Source organism: Eutrema salsugineum, unplaced genomic scaffold (assembly GCF_000478725.1).
Source record: "Eutrema salsugineum unplaced genomic scaffold, Eutsalg1_0 scaffold_1, whole genome shotgun sequence".
NCBI lineage: Eukaryota > Viridiplantae > Streptophyta > Magnoliopsida > Brassicales > Brassicaceae > Eutrema > Eutrema salsugineum.
The window spans coordinates 10,313,394-10,331,101 of NW_006256909.1; the positions used below are offsets into that span (position 1 = coordinate 10,313,394).

The window sequence follows — 17,708 nt, forward strand, 5'->3', positions numbered from 1 at the left end:
TATAGTCAACGGTAAATTTATTAAGCAAACAGTGCAAACAAATGTCTGAATCGTACATATCAAACACAAACTCATATATGATAAAATGATGACACTAATAATTCGAAGAAAGAAAAAAAATGAAAGTAAATACACGAAAACGATGCGAACCAATTCAAGAATAATCTCAAACGATGAGCAAATGTGCTGCAGCAACTCCAACAACGAACGAAAGTGCTACGACGTTGTTTCTTACATTGAAAGCTCCAGAATCCTGCGAGGCCATCCCTGGTGGCATAGGTCCCGGAGAAGGAGCAGATTCCATTGCGGATGGCGGCATCGGCGGAGAAGCCATATCGGGAACTGATAATGGGCTTGGGCTTGGGCCCATAGGAGTAGTTGGTTGGGCCATTGGGCTTGAAGATGGAGTCATTGGCATCATAGGTGGTGGAGTCATGGGCATTGGTGGTGGAGCCATGGGCATAGGTGGTGGAGTCATAGGCATAGGTGGTGGAGCCATAGGCATAGGTGGTGGAGTCATCATTGGCATCGGAGAGCTGCGGCCGCTAGACATCGGCGGCATCGACATTGAGCCAGAAGGAGCCATCATGGGAGATTGAGCTAAAGAGAAATGAATTAAAACCATAGGCAATGTGACCAAAAGGAGGGCTTGTGAAGAGGCCATGGTTATGTGTGTTGAATAGTGGGTGTTATGTAAAGTGATATATAGAGAGAGGTATGTGAGTTGTAAAAGAATGGGAGAGAAAAGTGAAGGTTCTTTGTGCTATTGGGGATATATATTAGAGATTATTTGTTTTTATTTTTGGACCGTTGGATATAGTGTGTGACACGTATCAGTCGATAGATAGGTATGAGATGCTGATTTATTTTCCTCCACATGTTGAAAAAAAAAAAGAGATAGAAGAAAATTCCAAAGTGAAATTTCTTTGTAGGTACAGATAGAATAATCAATACACATGAAAATGGGACTATTATGATTATAATGCATTTTATTTTCATTCTTTAGTGGAACCATCAATCGGATTCACGGGTTGGTTTTTAAGGGGGCCATATATCAAAATTATTAGGAATGTCATTTAATGGTGTTTGTTAGTCATTAATATGCTAAAACGATGAAATTTTGAAATGTTAGTAGACTTTTATAACCAAGTCAAGATATAATTTCATCAGAAAAAAACAATTTATATGGAAAAGGATAAAAGACCATAATGCTATGGTACAAGAGAAAAGACAAATAGGGACCATTTGTGTTGCATTTGGTCACACAGGCCTAATAAGCTCCACGGCCAATATTATGTCCGCACCCACTAACCGACATTTTTGGTTACCCCATACTCTTTTCTTTTTTCCTCTCACGAGTACTCTTTGTCCCTCATTTACTATTTATCCATCTTTTAAATTATACTTTTTAAAACAAACATGTAACATGTTCTATACATATATATATATACTTTGATTTCGTTGTTTTATTGTACATTTCTTCAGCTCGTTTGAATTTAACCGTTATGATCGTCCCTTGATCAAATGTATTCTCTCAACTCATTAGTTCAGGATCCAGGAAAATTAGATGAAATAGACAAATAGTACATGCATCACTTGAAGTAACTATAATTACTATACCGTTAAAGTAGTTGTATAGAGATTTCAATATTATAACGTTAGGGCTCTAAATATATGGGCTCATTATAAATGGGCATGTAGTCGCATGAGGCCGAATCCCAGCTGGCAGAGAAATGAGCGGGAAATTTTATGTACAAAATGCTCGAAACAATGTCACACGTAGCGCACGTGCCATTCTCCCGCCCGTTTCTCCATTTTCCCCAAATCTCAAATTCTCAATCCCTAGTTTCTCTCTCTCCCCAGATTCACAGCATTTGCATTTTGCAATGTCTGAAGACTCGGAACCGCGTCAACTCGGGAGATCGACCGCCGGCGGAGAGCTAATAGGTCTTGGTCTCACTGAGTCAGACGGCGAGGAGCATTTCTATCACCAGAAAGCTTTGGAGTTATGTCGTCACCTACTCTTCGTTGGCCACTCAGAACTAGTTACAGATCTTTCTTCACAATGTACACACTTCCAAGCTTCGCCTGAGCTCGTCAAAGTTCTTTGCTCGATTCCTAATTCCCCTGTCTCCCTTACCGGAGACGGCTTATCCGTGACTCTCTCGCGCGAGTTGCTCTCCGATCCGGCCTGTTTCGCCTGTAGTTTGGGTGTGCCGGAAAATGTTTTGTTTGAACAGATTACGCGTTTCTCGGATCCGAGAGCTCCCAAGCCTAAGCGAAATGGTCTCGGGCATATGGGAGGTACTAACTTAGCACTTGTTTCATTTTAGTCGTTATCTGGCATCTGATTTTGTTGTTTAGTAGTCACACTTACATAGAGATTCTCTTCTTGATTATGGATTATTATGAAAAATTTCAGAAAATGAGGAGCAAGAAGAGCTGCAGCTCATGCCATTGCCCAAAAGAAGCCGAAAGGAGGAACCAGATGTAAGTAATCTCTTTTAACAAAAAGATGAATTTCTCAAGGTATAATTCAATTTCAAAAATGGGGAGTTGATTCATTGATTTTTTTTTTTCTAGGTGAATGACTACTCTGTAATGGATAGCAGAGCTAACGACATGACAAATATTGCCAATGGGTCCATGCTTGAGACACTGAAAGCTTTTGAATCCCAAGCTTCGCTTTTAGTTTTAGGTAGAGATGGTCGAGAAATAGGAGCATTTGACCAAAGTCCTTGGTCTGGTCCACGGACTAGAATTTTTGGATGCGAGATTTTCTCCAATGCTTGTGTGGATGTCGATCCTATGCACTGCTTGGGGGAACGCAAGCAAGATTCGCCATCTCCTCGAGAGGTTGGATACTGTAAGCAAATTGAGATTGAAGATTTTCAAATTGTTGATAACCTAAGATTATTCGAAGACGATGAGGATAAAAACGAGAAGGATTTGTTCCATAAGGGGGAGATACGAACTCCCGATGTGCAGTCCGATCCTGCTGCCCCTTCGATGCCATCAGAAAATGAGTTAAAATCTGTATATATTGTAGAGGACACTGAAGATATGCTTGCCTTGAGTTGTAACCCATTAAAGCAAGAGGACAACGCTGTAGACATCTTCAGCACCCCTGTCAAAGAGCTGCCTTTGATGCCTTCTGCAACAATAGCTAATCAAGATAGATCCTTGGTACAGAAAACACAGGATCTGTGCAAATTATCGGGAAACAGCAAAGGTTACAGCTGTTCCCCTGAGAAAAAACACACCAGGAAATGTAAAGCTATCCAGAGGTCAAAGCAGAATCTTAACTCCGTTCGACCTAAAGATCAGAAGGTAGACATTTCTTTTTTATCTAGAGTGAGCCCCTTGCAATTCCGTTTTTTTATTTATTTAAACAGCTTTCCATGTTGCTGAAAGTACTTTTATACCAACATTGAGGATTAATCCACTATATTAAGATTTCTCATATCTGTTGTTTAGGATGAGTCAAAACAGAACACTTTTCCAGTTTTTGATTCTTACACTATTGTAGAGGAAGAAGGCTCAGGTACATTTTCCTTACAATTTCATCTATATTCCTGATTTTGTTGAAACAGCTTAATTGGTTATCGGCTAATGATTGGTGAAATCCAACTGTAGGTGGCTACGGGATTGTTTATAAGGCAAAGAGGAAAACCGATGGAAAAGAGTTTGCCATTAAATGTATGAAACAGAATGATATGTTGCTAGATTTTTTCACTTCGTCACATCGTTTTTGGTTGGCAATTTGGTCTCATGTGTTTTCCATACAGGTCCCCATGCTGGTGCTCAGAAATACTATGTTAATAATGAACTCCGAATGCTGGAGCGTTTTGGGTAAGTAACAAAGTTTGATCCGCTAATGAACCTCCTACATATTTAAACCCAAATATCTGAAATTGCCTAAATGTTGGTTCACTTAGGGGGAAAAACTTTATAATAAAGTTTGAAGGCTGTCTTAAGAACGGAGATTCCGATTGCATGATCCTTGAGCACCTTGAACATGACAGACCTGATTGTTTGAGGAGAGAAATAGACGTGTATCAGCTACAGTTGTACGGATACTGCATGTTCAAAGCTCTGTCAAGTCTTCATAAGCAGGTAAAGCAGATGTTGGACTAAAACTTTTGAGCATTCATATTTCAATCACGCAACTAACCAGTTATATTGTTTTCTTTTGCAAATGTGAAGGGTGTTGTTCATAGGGATGTTAAGCCAGGCAACTTTCTTTTCTCTAGGAAGAGTAGCAAAGGCTGTCTCATTGACTTTAACCTCGCCATGGTTAGCATTTTTCTGGCACCCTTCTCTTATTAATACTTTTCTAGCAACATTTATTGGTTAGTGTTTTGTATAATAGAATTTGAGGTTACGAAACCTGTTTAGTGCTCTTATATAATATTTAGGTCAGTGTCTACTAGAGGCACTGAAAAGCTTGAGCTGAGCTATCACAAACGTTTGTGTTCATAGTTTGTGTTATGTTCCCACCCACTGATATTAATTTCACTTTCCTCTGTGGCTTAATTTAGGATTTGCACCAGAAGCACAGGAGAGCCGGTAAACTTCTCCCCTCATGCATTTGGGTTGAATTAAGTAAAACAAATGGAAACTAAAGCTATCCCTTATATGTATATCAGATAAATCAAAAGCAGCTACAGATCTCCCAACCGCCAGCAAGAAGCATCATACTTTGATTAAATCTCCTGACACGACCAACCGAGTGACCAACAAATCTTCTCAGAAAACTTTAGCGCCAAATAGTCTGAAGAAAGCAGCGGGAAAGATAAGAGCTCAGACTGACATGAGTAGATGGGAGAGGTTCAATAGCCAAGGCGCGGAAGGGTCTGGCTTAACTTCGGCCAAAGATGTGACCAGCACAAGGAACCACCCTTCAGGTGAAAAGAGGAGAGAGCCTTTGCCATGTCATGGAAGGAAAGAGCTTCTAAACTTTCTGCAAGAGACAATGTCTGGTTCAATTCCAAACCACGAAGTATCATCCAAAGCTCCTACATCTATGAGAAAACGTGTTGCTGCTCATCCAGGGAAAGCTGAGAAACAGCTTCTTCATCTGACCCCAATGCCGCTGCGCTCTAATGGTCGGCGTGAAGCAGGTGGATTCCTGGTGTATAATTTGACTCTTGTTTTTTGTTTCAGAGTTTAACTTTAACCCTAAGAAAAAAATCTGACTTACTAGGGGATGTAAGTAAGAAGAAAGATGGTCCTTGCTCAGGAACGAAAGGCTACCGAGCACCAGAGGTACGTCAACTGTAACTATCGCTCACTTTGCTTATATGGTAGAGAGAGAGAATGTTAGTGGGTTTAGGCTTCCGAGTTACTAGTAAATCCATTTATATATCATACAAATCTTATGCTTTGAGCTACTTATTAGAACATTTTATGATGGGAAAGCTAATTCTCTGGGGCGGTTCTTGGCTGAATTGGCTTGTGCAGGTTTGCTTAAGATCTTTGCACCAAGGACCTAAGATCGACGTGTGGTCTGCAGGAGTTACTCTATTATATCTAATGATGGGAAAAACACCTTTTACTGGTGACCCTGAACAGTTAAGATTTGTAATTGACTTACTTTGCCATCACTTCATTGCATTCTGTTTTCTTTCTTTCCTTCTTACAACGGCCTCTTGATTCTCAGGAACATAAAGGACATTGCGCAGCTACGAGGCAGTGAAGAATTATGGGAAGTAGCCAAGCTGCATAACCGTGAATCTTCTTTCCCTGAGGTAATAATCGCACCTTATCACCCTTGTAGACTCTTCTTTGCATCGATTGCTGCATTTGTGTGGCATAATATGGCTATGTACACATGGTCGGTTCTTAAATCTAGAGAAAGAGAAGGTTGATCTGGCTAATATCGCATGCTCTGTTCTCCTTTACCGCCAGCATTTGGATTTAAATATCAAATACTGTAAGAGGGTTTTCAGTTATAGCGCTTTGGGTCCTATTGCGGAAAACGGGGTATATATTATTATATACATTACATGATCTGATACGTTGTATGGATAGATGATAAAAAAGAGATGAATTCACGTAGCAATTTTGTTTTTGCTCCAGGAATTATACGAGTCAAGGTACTTGAAGAGGATGGAGCTGAGAAAATGGTGCGAAATCAACACAAAACGCAGAGACTTCCTAGACGTGATTCCACGGTCGCTGCTTGACCTTGTTGATAAGTGTTTGACTGTTAACCCAAGGCTACGAATCGGCGCAGAGGATGCTCTCAAGCACGACTTCTTTTATACAATCCATGAAAATGAAACCCTTAGAAAACAAAGGCTCCTAAAGCAGCAGCAAACGGGAACGCAGCCTCCAGTGGTGGCTAATTCAGTAGGCCAACCGCTAAGCTAGAAATCACAAATGTAAATTAAGTAATAACAAAATATTATATGAAAGCTTCACTCCACAGGCCACACCACAAATCCCATAGTAGTATATGTCTATATGACTAGGGAACATATCATATTTGTTATTAGAAGCAAGTCTAACTTCACTTGGGCCTTAAATAAATTTCGTGTTGGGAATTGATATCATTCAGTAAAAGTCCAAAAGTCTCTCGTCTGCGAAATGGAAGAGAGTAATGTCAAGTTTGTTTCTCACAGACTCACCCTATGAATTGCCGTGCAGCGTACGGATCTTCTTATTTTCTCTCAATCTCTTCCTGTGACAGGATTCTTCATCACTAATCTGCAACGAATACTGGTTCACTTCCATGGCGTCTTCTTCTTCTCGTTCCTGGAGATACGATGTTTTCCCGAGTTTCAGCGGTGAAGTTGTCCGCAAATCATTCCTCAGCCATCTTCTGAAGGAGCTTGACCGCAAATCAATCAATGCATTTATAGATGATGGGATCGAGAGAAGCCGCCCGATCGGCCCTGAGCTTTTATCGGCGATTAGAGAATCGAGGATCTCAATCGTCGTCTTCTCAAAGAGTTATGCTTCTTCCACGTGGTACCTGAATGAATTGGTGGATGGAGATCCACAAGTGCTATATGGAGTTTGACCAAATGGTGATTCCACAGCGTTGACCCTTCGGAAGTTCGAAAACATACCGGAGAATTTGGAAAGGTGTTTAAAGAGACATGCGACGGCAAAACGGAGGATCAGAAGCAAAGGTGGATGCAAGCTCTCGTAGATGTAGCAAATATGGCCGGAGAGGATCTTCGGAACTGGTATAAACTATAAACCTTGTGTTATCATTCCATAGTTCGTGTCGTGCATTGACTTCGATTGTGCTTTTAGGGCAGCTCTTTAATGTCACAATTTGTTATTAGGTGTAACGAAGCCAGCATGATTGAAAAGATAGCCGATGATGTTTCGAATAAACTTATCACAACATCGGATTGTTATGGCGATTTGGTGGGGATTGAAGCTCATTTAGAAGCAATGAGCTCAATATTGTGCTTGGAATCCGAGGAAGCTAGAATGGTAGGGATTTTGGGGCCTTCTGGGATTGGTAAGAGTACCATAGGAAGAGCTCTTTTCAGTCAACTCGCTAGCCAATTCCAACTTTTGTAACTTATAAAAGAACCAACCAGGATGACTACGGCATGAAGTTGTGTTGGGAAGAAAATTTTTTATCAGAGATTCTTGGTCAAAAGGACTTGCAGATATACCAATTAGGTGCGGTGGAGCAACGGTTAAAACTCAAGAAAGTTCTCATTGTTCTTGACGATGTTGATGATATAGAGCTCCTAAAAACCTTGGTTGGGCAAACGGAATGGTTTGGATCCGGGAGCAGAATTATTGTGATCACTCAAGATAGGCAACTTCTTAAGGCTCATGAGATTGACCTTATATATGAGGTGAAGTTCCCATCTCAAGATTCTGCTCTCAAGATGTTATGCCAATCTGCATTTCGGCAAAACTCTCCACCTAATGGTTTAATGGAATTGACAGTTGAAGCTGCCAAGCTTGCCGGTAACCTTCCTTTGTGTCTCAGTGTCTTGGGTTCGTCTTTAAGAAGAAAGGACAAAAAAGAGTGGGAGGAGATGCTGCCTAGACTCCAAAATGGTTTGGACGGGAAGATTGAGAAAATATTAAGAGTCGGCTACGATAGATTAGATGGCAAAGACCAAGAGTTATTTCTCTTCATTGCATTTGCAGGTTTATTCAATGGTTTGCAAGTCAGTTACATCAGATTAAATGATGTCATTGATGTGACAATCAGTGTCAGTGACATCAAATGCTTGCTCGGAGATGGTGTTACCACTGGGCTTACAGTGTTGACTGATAAGTCCCTCATACGTATAACACCGCACGAAACTATAGAGATGCACAATTCGCTACAGAAGTTGGCTAGAGAAATTGGTCGTGCAGAGTCTATAAACAATCCTGGAAAACGACGATATCTGGTGGATGTTGAGGACATTTGCGATGTTTTTACGGATAAAACCGTAAGTTTTCTCGCATATGCTTTTAATGCTCGGCTTTATAAAATTTAAGCGTTATTTGGTGATTGATAGATAAACTTTTACGATTGTTCCCACCTGCTTTATTTGAGCGCGGGGCTCAGATGTCATAAGGAGAAAAAAAAAATCTCGCCTGCCATAAATCATTGTGTATTGACGTTTTTAGCCTTAATGAACTGATTATAAAATTAAATAAAATCGTTTATTTTTAAAAATAAAAATAAAAGCTGCAAATAAGCTTCTTCTTCCCCGAGTTAGGTTTCCGTACACATCCGCCGCCGCCGCAGAGAGCTTGATTCGAACCACCGTCGTTTGCTGGTGCCGGCTCATTTTTTTTGTTTAACTACTCTTTCTTATCCTGCCATTTGTGTGAGAAGACTTCGAAAAGGTATGGTGGTGTGTATTTTGGAGATTTATAAATTAGAGTTTTTTTTTGTTTGTTTGGTGGTCGTTTAACTATGTACATTGCCTAAGTTTGTTGTTTATTGGTTAAGTTCTCTTCGAATCGATGTTAATTTGTCGATTTTTAGTGTTGAATCTGTTTGGTAGATGTGAAACGAGGATGTGAAACCAAAGATTTTAGCCAAGAAAGTTTGGGAATTTAGATAACTGGTACAAAAGGTATAAGTAAAAGATACGGGACAAGTAGTACAAATGGTAGAACTGATAATTATGGGACAACTAGTACAAGTCTCTGTTAAGACTGATAATGTGGGACAACTAGTACAAATGTTATAGTGAGAAATTCGGGACAACTAGTATAAAAGGTATAACTGTGAAACGTAATTGGTAATATTATTTTTTATTTGCTGCGTATACCAGGATATAATGAGCATTGGCCACACCAACATAAATTTTGAGTATGGAGGATATTATTCACGGAACAAACGACCAACAGGTGTAACCCAGGAGTTTAGTTCAGGAACAAACGACCAACAGGTGTAACCCACGAAGAACTGGACAACTGTGTTTTTTTCATCTAATCATGTTTTAGGACATCTAGACAGCTATGTACGTATGTTGTCATTTTCATTTTTTTCATATGTTTAGATATCGGGAAAACTGGACAACTATTACAACTATGTTGTATTTGTGAAGTACAATTGACGTTTCATATGTTTGAAATTGGGACAACTGGACAACTAGTACAATTATGTTGTATTTGTGAGGTACAATTGACGAATCATATGTTTGAAATTGGGACAACTGGACAACTAGTACAACTATGTTGTATTTGTGAGGTACAATTGACGAATCATATGTTTGAAATTGGGACAACTGGACAACTAGTACAACTATGTTGTAATCATATGTTTGAAATTGGGACAACTAGACAACTAGTACAACTATGTTGTATTTGTGATGTACAATTGACGAATCATATGTTTGAAATTGGGATAACTGGACAACTAGTACAACTATGTTGTATTTGTGATGTACAATTGACGAATCATATGTTTGAAATTGGGACAACTAGTACAACTATGTTGTATTTTTGATGTACAAGTGACGAATCATTTGTTGGAAATTGGGACAACTGGACAACTAGTACAACTATGTTGGATTTGTGATGTACAATTGACGTTTCATATGTATGAAATTGGGGTTTAGTACAAACCCTAGACAACTATGAAAGACATCTAAAATGAGGTTTTAAAGAAGCTTCAGAAAATGGGATAACAAATTATAAGTTTAGAGTCATAATATTGGTTTGACACTAAACACTCCTTATAAAACAAGAGAGTCTTCACTAATACTCATCACATGATGATGGATAAATGCAAATGTTTGGATTTAATCAAAACGGATTAATCAGGACTTTTTAATTGTGGTATGAAACTTCAAACAAATATGAACAACTACAATATGTGGTATATGGTCATGGGTCAACTGGAAATATTTGAAAAAGCTTAAAGTACAACTCTTACAAATATTGGACAACAATACAAGTACGTACAACTATATGATAACCCTTATCATATTATATTTGCACGTGAAGCACATGTGTTTACTATGGCGGCAAAATAATTAAATAGTTTTTAAAATCTCTTTTCTTTAAATTGTTCTTCCTCATATTCTACTGAGAACTTCCTCCTTTTTTAGGGTTTCAGCCGCAGAGCAATTTCACAAGATTAAGATAATGTCGAAGAAGAAATCTTCCTAAAAAAGACTGCCTTTCCGCCGAAGGATTACGGCATGACCACCAGGTGGGGGCCCGAAGTTAATGGAGTCCGCACCATTCTTCCATGTCCCATACAGATGGGAATTCCCAAGGTTTGCCACCACGGAATTGCTCCAATTGGCTGTTTAACCAACCATTCAGCGTTAGATAGGGGACGTAGGTACTTTGGTTGTTTTTATGGTTGCCATAGTTGAAGAGATTAAAATGGTAAAAGAAACTCAAGAGGAGATGAAGTCTTTGTTTGATGTCATTATCTCGAGAATTGAAGCTCTTGAGGCTGCTGTGACCAAGAAGAGTTGCTCGAAGGAAGTTTGAAGCTCAAGATCGTTTGTTGAACCTTGTCCTACATCGTTGTCTTTGTTTCTTGAACCTTGTTGTCCTTTATTGTCCTACATCGTTTAACTATGTTGTCCTTTATTGAACTACATTGTTATCCTTTACTGAACTACTTTGTTGAACCTTGTTGTCCTTTATTGTACTAATTTGTTGAACCTTGTTGTCTTTTATTGTCCTACATCGTTTAACTTTGTTGTCCTGTATTGAACTATTTTGTTGAACCTTGTTGTCCTTTATTGTCCTACACCGTTTAACCTTGTTGTTCTTTATTGTCCTAAATCCCAAAGAATTGACCATTATTGTCCTAATATGTCCCAAATCCAAACAAATGTCCAAATTCGAATATCAAACATAAAATCCACAACATAAACTAAACATCCGCAAACAACATAACCTGTAACTTAAAAGAAAAACATAACATCCAGAAAACAAGATAAACTGCAACATCCGACACTTCTACTTCGATAACATCCAGTCTTCTGCTCTTGTTCTTCACCCTCCTGCTCTTGTTCTTCAGCCTCATCCTCTTTTTCATCAGCCTCCTGCTCTTGTTCTTCGGCCTCCTGCTCTTCTTCTTCAGCCTCATCATTTCCCTCCTCTTGTTCATCAGCCTCTTCATTTCTCGAATCTTGTTCATCACCCTCCTCCTTTCCCTCCTCTTCTTCATCACCCTCCTCCTTTCCCTCCTCTTCTTCTTCACCCTCCTTTCCCTCCTCTTCTTCTTTGCCCTCCTCCTTTCCATCGTCTGCTTCATCACCCTCAGCCTCGTCTTCTTCTTCCATGGGGTTTATCGTTTCGGTTTCATCTTCTGTGGGGATTTTTTGGGCTGCGGTCTCCTCGATAGGATTCGGAGAGGTTTCTTTCTCCATTTCTGTTTCTGAACTACAAACATCTTCGCTTGTCTTTGTCGCGGCTTCGGTGGGAATAGGGTTTACAACGGCTTGAGGAATATTTCCTTTCTCTTTATCGGCGGCTTCAGGATTTACTTCAGATTCTCTCGCTGCGGCTTGAGAATGCGATTCCGTTTTAGGCAACGTTTTCCGACTTTCAGTTGACTCATACTCGACGCCTTTTTGTTTCACACGAGTCATGGAGAAGTCGTAACGAACCGAAGATGGAGAAATCGATTAAAACGGAAGTTGTAGATGGTGGAGTGGAAATAAAACGAACGCAATCGGTTAGCTTCTATCAACACTCGCCGGATTTTACGCCGGAAAACTCTCTCAAATCTTTTTTCGAATTTCAATTAACTGTGTGGAGGTTTTTTTCCAAGAACTGATAAAATGGTAAAGTAAATTAGGGTAAATAAAAAGAAATGCGAGTCGAATCCGATTTTAATTGGGTAGGTTTTCAAATGCCCAGATATTGTTGTAATTAACGAGACATTCATGTATAAGGTAATAAACAACCATCTTTTTGCTATTTAAAAAAAATTAAAAAGGAATTGATTATACGAACGATGGCATTGGGGCTCTTTCTTCAGCGATTTATGGCATTTTAGCATTTGATTCGCTTTATTTTAACACTGTTACAATTGTTTTTTTTTTCCTGTTAACTAACAGTTACAATTGTTAAGATAATAGTTTTCGTGTGATTTTTTTTTTCAGGGCACAGAAGCTGTAGTAGGAATATATTTCGACACATTAGAAATCAAAGAGCCATTTTCAATAGATGAAAAATCGTTCGAAGGCATGCGTAATCTCCAATTTCTAATAGTTCGAGGGTCTCCACGGGGTAGATTGCGTCTACCTCAAGACCTCGTTTATTTACCCCGTAAACTCATATTGCTAAAGTGGGATGGTTATCCATCCAAGTGTTTGCCTTGAACTCAGAATGGAGAATAGTTTGCTTGAGAAGCTGTGGGAAGGAATTCAGGTACTATAGTTTTAAATTTATTTCTAAGTTTCATACGGTGTTACTATTAGAACAAATAACGGTCTTATTTTTCTATATATATTGTTGTTAAAAGTTTATAGAATATGTGTTCAAAATGATTTTGAACCTGTGCATTTATTTTTATTTTCCTGTTTGTTTTCAGCCACTTGGAAGCCTCAAGCAATTGATTATGAATTGGTCCACATATTTGAGAGAACTTCCAGATCTCTCTAAGGCCATAAACCTCGAGAAAGTGTATCTTGATGGATGCAAATCTTTGGTGACATTTCCTTCCTCGATTCAGAATCTCCTGAAACTGAGAGATTTACATTTGGAAAATTGCACAGAGCTAGAAAGTTTTCCAACTCTTGTCAACTTGAAATCTCTCGAGTACCTCAATCTCCGAGGATGCTCCCGGTTGAGAAATTTCCCTCAGATTTATATGGACAGTTCACATGGAATTAGCATCGAAGTAAAAGACTGTTTCTGGAACAACAATCTCCCTGGACCCGATTATCTCGGTGGCCTTATGAGATGTATGCCTTGTAAATATCGACCAGAACATCTCGTTCGTCTTACAGTGAAAGGCAACATGCTTGAGAAGCTATGGGAAGGCGTCCAGGTACATTGTTAATGTTTGAATGTCATATGATTGAAACATAACAAAATGTTTGGTTGTTCTGTTTCAGTCGCTTGGAAGTCTCGTGAGGATGAATCTGTCAGGATCTGTAAACCTGAATGAATTTCCAGATCTTTCAAAGGCCACCAATCTGGAGCGTTTAGAACTCAACTATTGCCATAATTTGGTGACTGTTCCTTGTACAATTGAGAATCTCAAGAAATTGGTAAAGTTGGAAATGAAAGGATGCATAAGGCTGGAGGCTCTTCCAACCGATGTCAACTTGTCATCTCTCGAAACCCTCGATCTCAGTTGGTGCTCAAGTTTGACAAGTTTTCCTCAAATTTCATGGAGTGTGAAAAAACTCTATCTAAATGACACTGCCATTGAACAAGTTCCCTGCTGTATAGAGAAATTCTGGAGGCTCCTTGAACTAACGATGTGTCGTTGCAAGAGGTTGAAAAACATCTCCCCAAACATTTTCAGTCTGAGCCGTCTTGTGAAGGCAGACTTTTCAGACTGTGAAGGAGTAGAGACGGCATTGAGTGATGCAACTCCAGTGGCAACAATGTCAACGGAGGATCAAATTCCTTCTATACCATTACACACAAATGCCTATAGAAGGGAATATTTTGAGTTCAATAATTGCTTCAAATTGGATAGAAATGCGCGGGCACTCATCCTACGATCATACGTGGCGCCTACAGTCTTACCAGGTGAAGAAGTGCCTGCGTATTTCACGGAACAAGCTTCTGGAACTACCGTAGCTGTCAAGTTACCTCAGAGCTTTCTTTCTCAAGAACACCTCGCAATTAAGGCTTGCGTCGTGGTCGGCAAGGGTTCGCATTCATACTTAGGGTTACGCTGGCACTTCAGAGGCGAAGAGCATTGGGACACAATATTTGAAAATCTGCCGGGGTCTTTTAAGAGGGATCATCTGGTTTTGCTTTCCTTCAAGTTCCGGCCTTCACTTCGTTTGGGTTTGAGTGACTTGAGTCCAACTAATTTTCACTTCGACGATGTTGAGTTTGAGTCTTCCACCATCAACCCATCCTCTGGCACCTTCTCACCGTCGGTCCAGAGGATAACAGGATGTGGTATAAGATTCTTGAATCGGTCTACTACACGTCGTCGTCTATCTAAATTGGACTACTACTACAACGATGTTGTCTCTGAGTTCTTCTTCAACCGAACATTAAGAGAGGATGCTGAGTACTTCTCTGGAAGATGAATCTGATGATGGAAGCTCTGGAACAGAGTACAACCAAAAATCTATACAAAGTTGTTATCAAGAAAACAATCTGTACAAAATGTGATGTTGTAGGGATTGTGAGAAGAAAGAACGGATGCGGGTAAAGCTTTTTGAACTCAAAATTATAAGGGTATCTCTTGATCTTTTTTTTCAGGATCAATATCATAGGTCCATAGGGATGAACTATTTAATAGACTAGATCGTTTGGTTTTATTATGTAGATTACATTAAAAGAATACATGTGGGATGTGGCGATAAAGTAGCGGACACAGGTATTGACGCCTCCAAATATAGAATTTCTTCTACAAGTAAGATACCGTTAGTTTCTTCTAGCAACTTTCATGTCCATGGAGCATCCCTGTATCTATCCCTTTCTCCTTCTATTCCATGTCTGGAGGGGCAAGTTTTGTCTGTTGATCCCCGAGATAACTGAACAACTAGATATATACAGAAACACTCACCGTGGATCCTTTGTCGCACCCAGAGCTTACCAACTTTTTTTTACGGTAAGTGAAACATCTTACAGTTCTGTTTTGTTCTATAACATCTTGCGAATTGCGATCGACCGTGGCTATGCTGATCTTGCCAAGACGTTTTCGTAGTTTTTTACGCAATCCATTTTTCCCTGCAGGTGATGGTGAACTTCTCGAGAACCAGAACCTGTTTACGCACTCTATTCTTACTTCTTTGTGTTACTGTTTCCCTCTTTGAGAATTTCGCTTTTCATGAAAGAATAAACATCTTTCAAATAGCCACAATTCAGCACATTCTGGAAAATTTTCTTTAGCAGGTTTTGTTTTGTACCATAAATCTATCGGTTTTTAGTTGGAAATTCGTTGAATTTGTGAGCTTGGGTTTTACATACTTGACTCGGGTAGTTTTTCTTTCCTTCTAACAAAGCAATGAATAAATCAGGATTTGGCCAAACTAAAAATGTATAAAAAAAAATTCACTAGTTCTAAATGGCAAGACCCTCTTCATCATCAGCAACATTTGGATCGCTGTTTCCATGACGTTTCCTACACTCGCAGTAAAAAACAGTGACTACAACATAACTCAGCACCACCTCAGCACCATACATACAAATCAACTTCCACCCGTCTAAGCCACCGCTCACCACCACCGACCTCCACCACGACCCTGAGCTCGAGTCTACATCTAGCTCCTTGGCCAGCTTCTCCATCCCATGACCAATGAAACTCGAAAGAAACACAAATACACCCGCCAAAGCCAATCCAGTTATCCTCCTCCCTTTCATCAGAGAATTTCCTTCCTTAATCGCATCAAAACCGTATCTTTCTTCTATCACAGAGACGACAAGGCCAAGCCCTGTTATAGCCATTATGTATACCTCAACGCCGAGACTGAGAACCGTGATGAGGTAACGCAATGTGGGTGTATAACCCAAGAGAGCTGATAGAAACATGGGAATCGGAGAGTAGAGGAAGAGCAGACCATAGACAACAATGGAAGTTGCAGTTACTCGCATCCACGAGGACTTCACTGATGCAAACGATGACTTCAGAGACGTGTTTAGGCCGTTGTGTGAGAAGGAAGTTGATGTGATGACGGTTATGGATGCGATACAGGAGAGGATGAAGGACGGGACGAAATATCTGGATTTGAGGTGTAGAAGCGAGACAGCGTCTTCTCTAGACTCTTGCCAGATCTGTCTAGCTTCGAACCTTGTGTGCACGACGTTGGCCAGGGCTTCTAGACGGAAGACATGGTTTTTAAGACGAAAGGAGGAGAGAGTTAGGGAGAGGTGTAAGGCTGCGAGAGGGATTGCTACAAAGGCAAAGACTGGGAATAATATGTGTTTGTTTCTCAAGAGAATCATGAAGGAGTCTAGGAGTGTTGTGGTGATCCGCGTGGAAGAACCAGGTCGCTTTACTTCAATCATGATATCAAAAGGCACATAGAAGCCTGCTGCTTAAAGCTTCAACCAATGTTGGGACAACTCGAAACAGAGTAGATACACTATGCTTCTAGAGAATGTCTTGTATGAGGCCTGTGTAAACAAGAAAGCACAAAGCTTTTAGCAACTCAGAGAATCAATACAAGACTAAGTGCATTGCAAAACCACAGTTTTCTCAGCAAAAAGAATCACACTTATCAGGTGGAAATCACAGTTCCATATGAAAGAATGACACTTTTAGCGATTATTCTAATGACACTTAAACAAGGTTTGGTTCAAACAACAACTCCAGAGATCATACATAGTTGACCGAAATGTTAAGACTTTTTCTACACACCCCGGAGTTTTCGGAGTTCCAACAAGTTCGAGTTCATTGAAGAATATAAACCATAATATGAGTACGAATTGATGCTATGTCGTCAAATTAGATCAAATTCTGTGATCTTGTGGACCAAACGTGTATGAAGAAATCAAACAATCGACCGAGATCAACTAGAAATAACGAATCCAGAACTAGATTCTATTTCCCAAACAACAGTCTCTAGAAAAAGGGTGAATTTCGATTCCCGATCTAAAACTTGACGACTAAATCCCAACTTTTAACATTAGAACGGAAACAATTAGGTTTAATCCAATCTTTTTTGCTTGATTACGGTCTATCTGAGATCGAGACAAACCTGAAAGATGCGAAAACACCGATTGGTGTAAGAGGAAATCCGAAGAAGTATTGCTTGGAAGGAGAATTCATTGATTTGAGAGACAGAACAAGTCAATAAGCTTTGGGTTTTAAAGTTTAACCACTGTTTTATAACTCAGTAATTCTGTCCTTTGCGAAAAAAAAAGAAAAAAAAAACTCAGTAATTCTGTCCTGATTTGGGACAATTTTGGATGCCAATTGCTTTTATAATGTTTTCGACCAATAGAGTTACTTTACTATTGGATTACTAATTAATCATTACTTAATAATGTTTTTTTGGTTAATTGAGTTGTGATGTTGAATTAGTTATTTATCCACTAGAAATTTCACATTTTTTTAGTTTTTTTTAATCAAAGACTCTAGAGTGAGGTATCAAACAACATTTTATTGTAAA

General features: G+C 39.5%; 4 protein-coding genes across 4 annotated transcripts; 2 read left to right on the top strand and 2 right to left on the bottom strand.

Annotated features, from left to right (window-relative positions):
- Positions 1–759, bottom strand: LOC18030694 (lysine-rich arabinogalactan protein 19). The gene has a single exon (XM_006414224.2). It carries the CDS (start codon positions 662–664, stop codon positions 167–169), a length of 498 nt encoding a protein of 165 aa, XP_006414287.1. The 5' UTR covers positions 665–759; the 3' UTR covers positions 1–166.
- Positions 760–1,886: 1,127 nt separating this feature from the next.
- On the top strand, positions 1,887–6,517 carry LOC18030946. Its single transcript, XM_006414225.2, has 14 exons — positions 1,887–2,304; positions 2,423–2,490; positions 2,584–3,330; positions 3,478–3,544; positions 3,637–3,699; positions 3,789–3,852; positions 3,939–4,116; positions 4,207–4,296; positions 4,542–4,569; positions 4,650–5,123; positions 5,207–5,268; positions 5,464–5,573; positions 5,663–5,750; positions 6,082–6,517. Exons 1-14 carry the CDS (start codon positions 1,887–1,889, stop codon positions 6,373–6,375), a joined length of 2,751 nt encoding a protein of 916 aa, XP_006414288.1. The 3' UTR covers positions 6,376–6,517.
- A 219-nt stretch (positions 6,518–6,736) lies between these two features.
- Positions 6,737–14,972, top strand: LOC18030948 (protein SUPPRESSOR OF npr1-1, CONSTITUTIVE 1). The gene is given in 10 exon segments (XM_024149903.1): positions 6,737–6,994; positions 6,996–7,042; positions 7,044–7,196; positions 7,299–7,528; positions 7,531–8,420; positions 12,561–12,775; positions 12,777–12,828; positions 12,992–13,450; positions 13,518–14,799; positions 14,921–14,972. Coding segments are annotated over 9 exon segments (3,465 nt in total). The 3' UTR covers positions 14,679–14,799; positions 14,921–14,972.
- A 532-nt stretch (positions 14,973–15,504) lies between these two features.
- On the bottom strand, positions 15,505–17,391 carry LOC18030949. The gene is made up of 2 exons (XM_006414228.2): positions 17,295–17,391; positions 15,505–16,710 (listed from the first exon to the last, which is right to left on the bottom strand). Exon 2 carries the CDS (start codon positions 16,600–16,602, stop codon positions 15,658–15,660), a length of 945 nt encoding a protein of 314 aa, XP_006414291.1. The 5' UTR covers positions 16,603–16,710; positions 17,295–17,391; the 3' UTR covers positions 15,505–15,657.
- Positions 17,392–17,708: the final 317 nt, after the last annotated feature.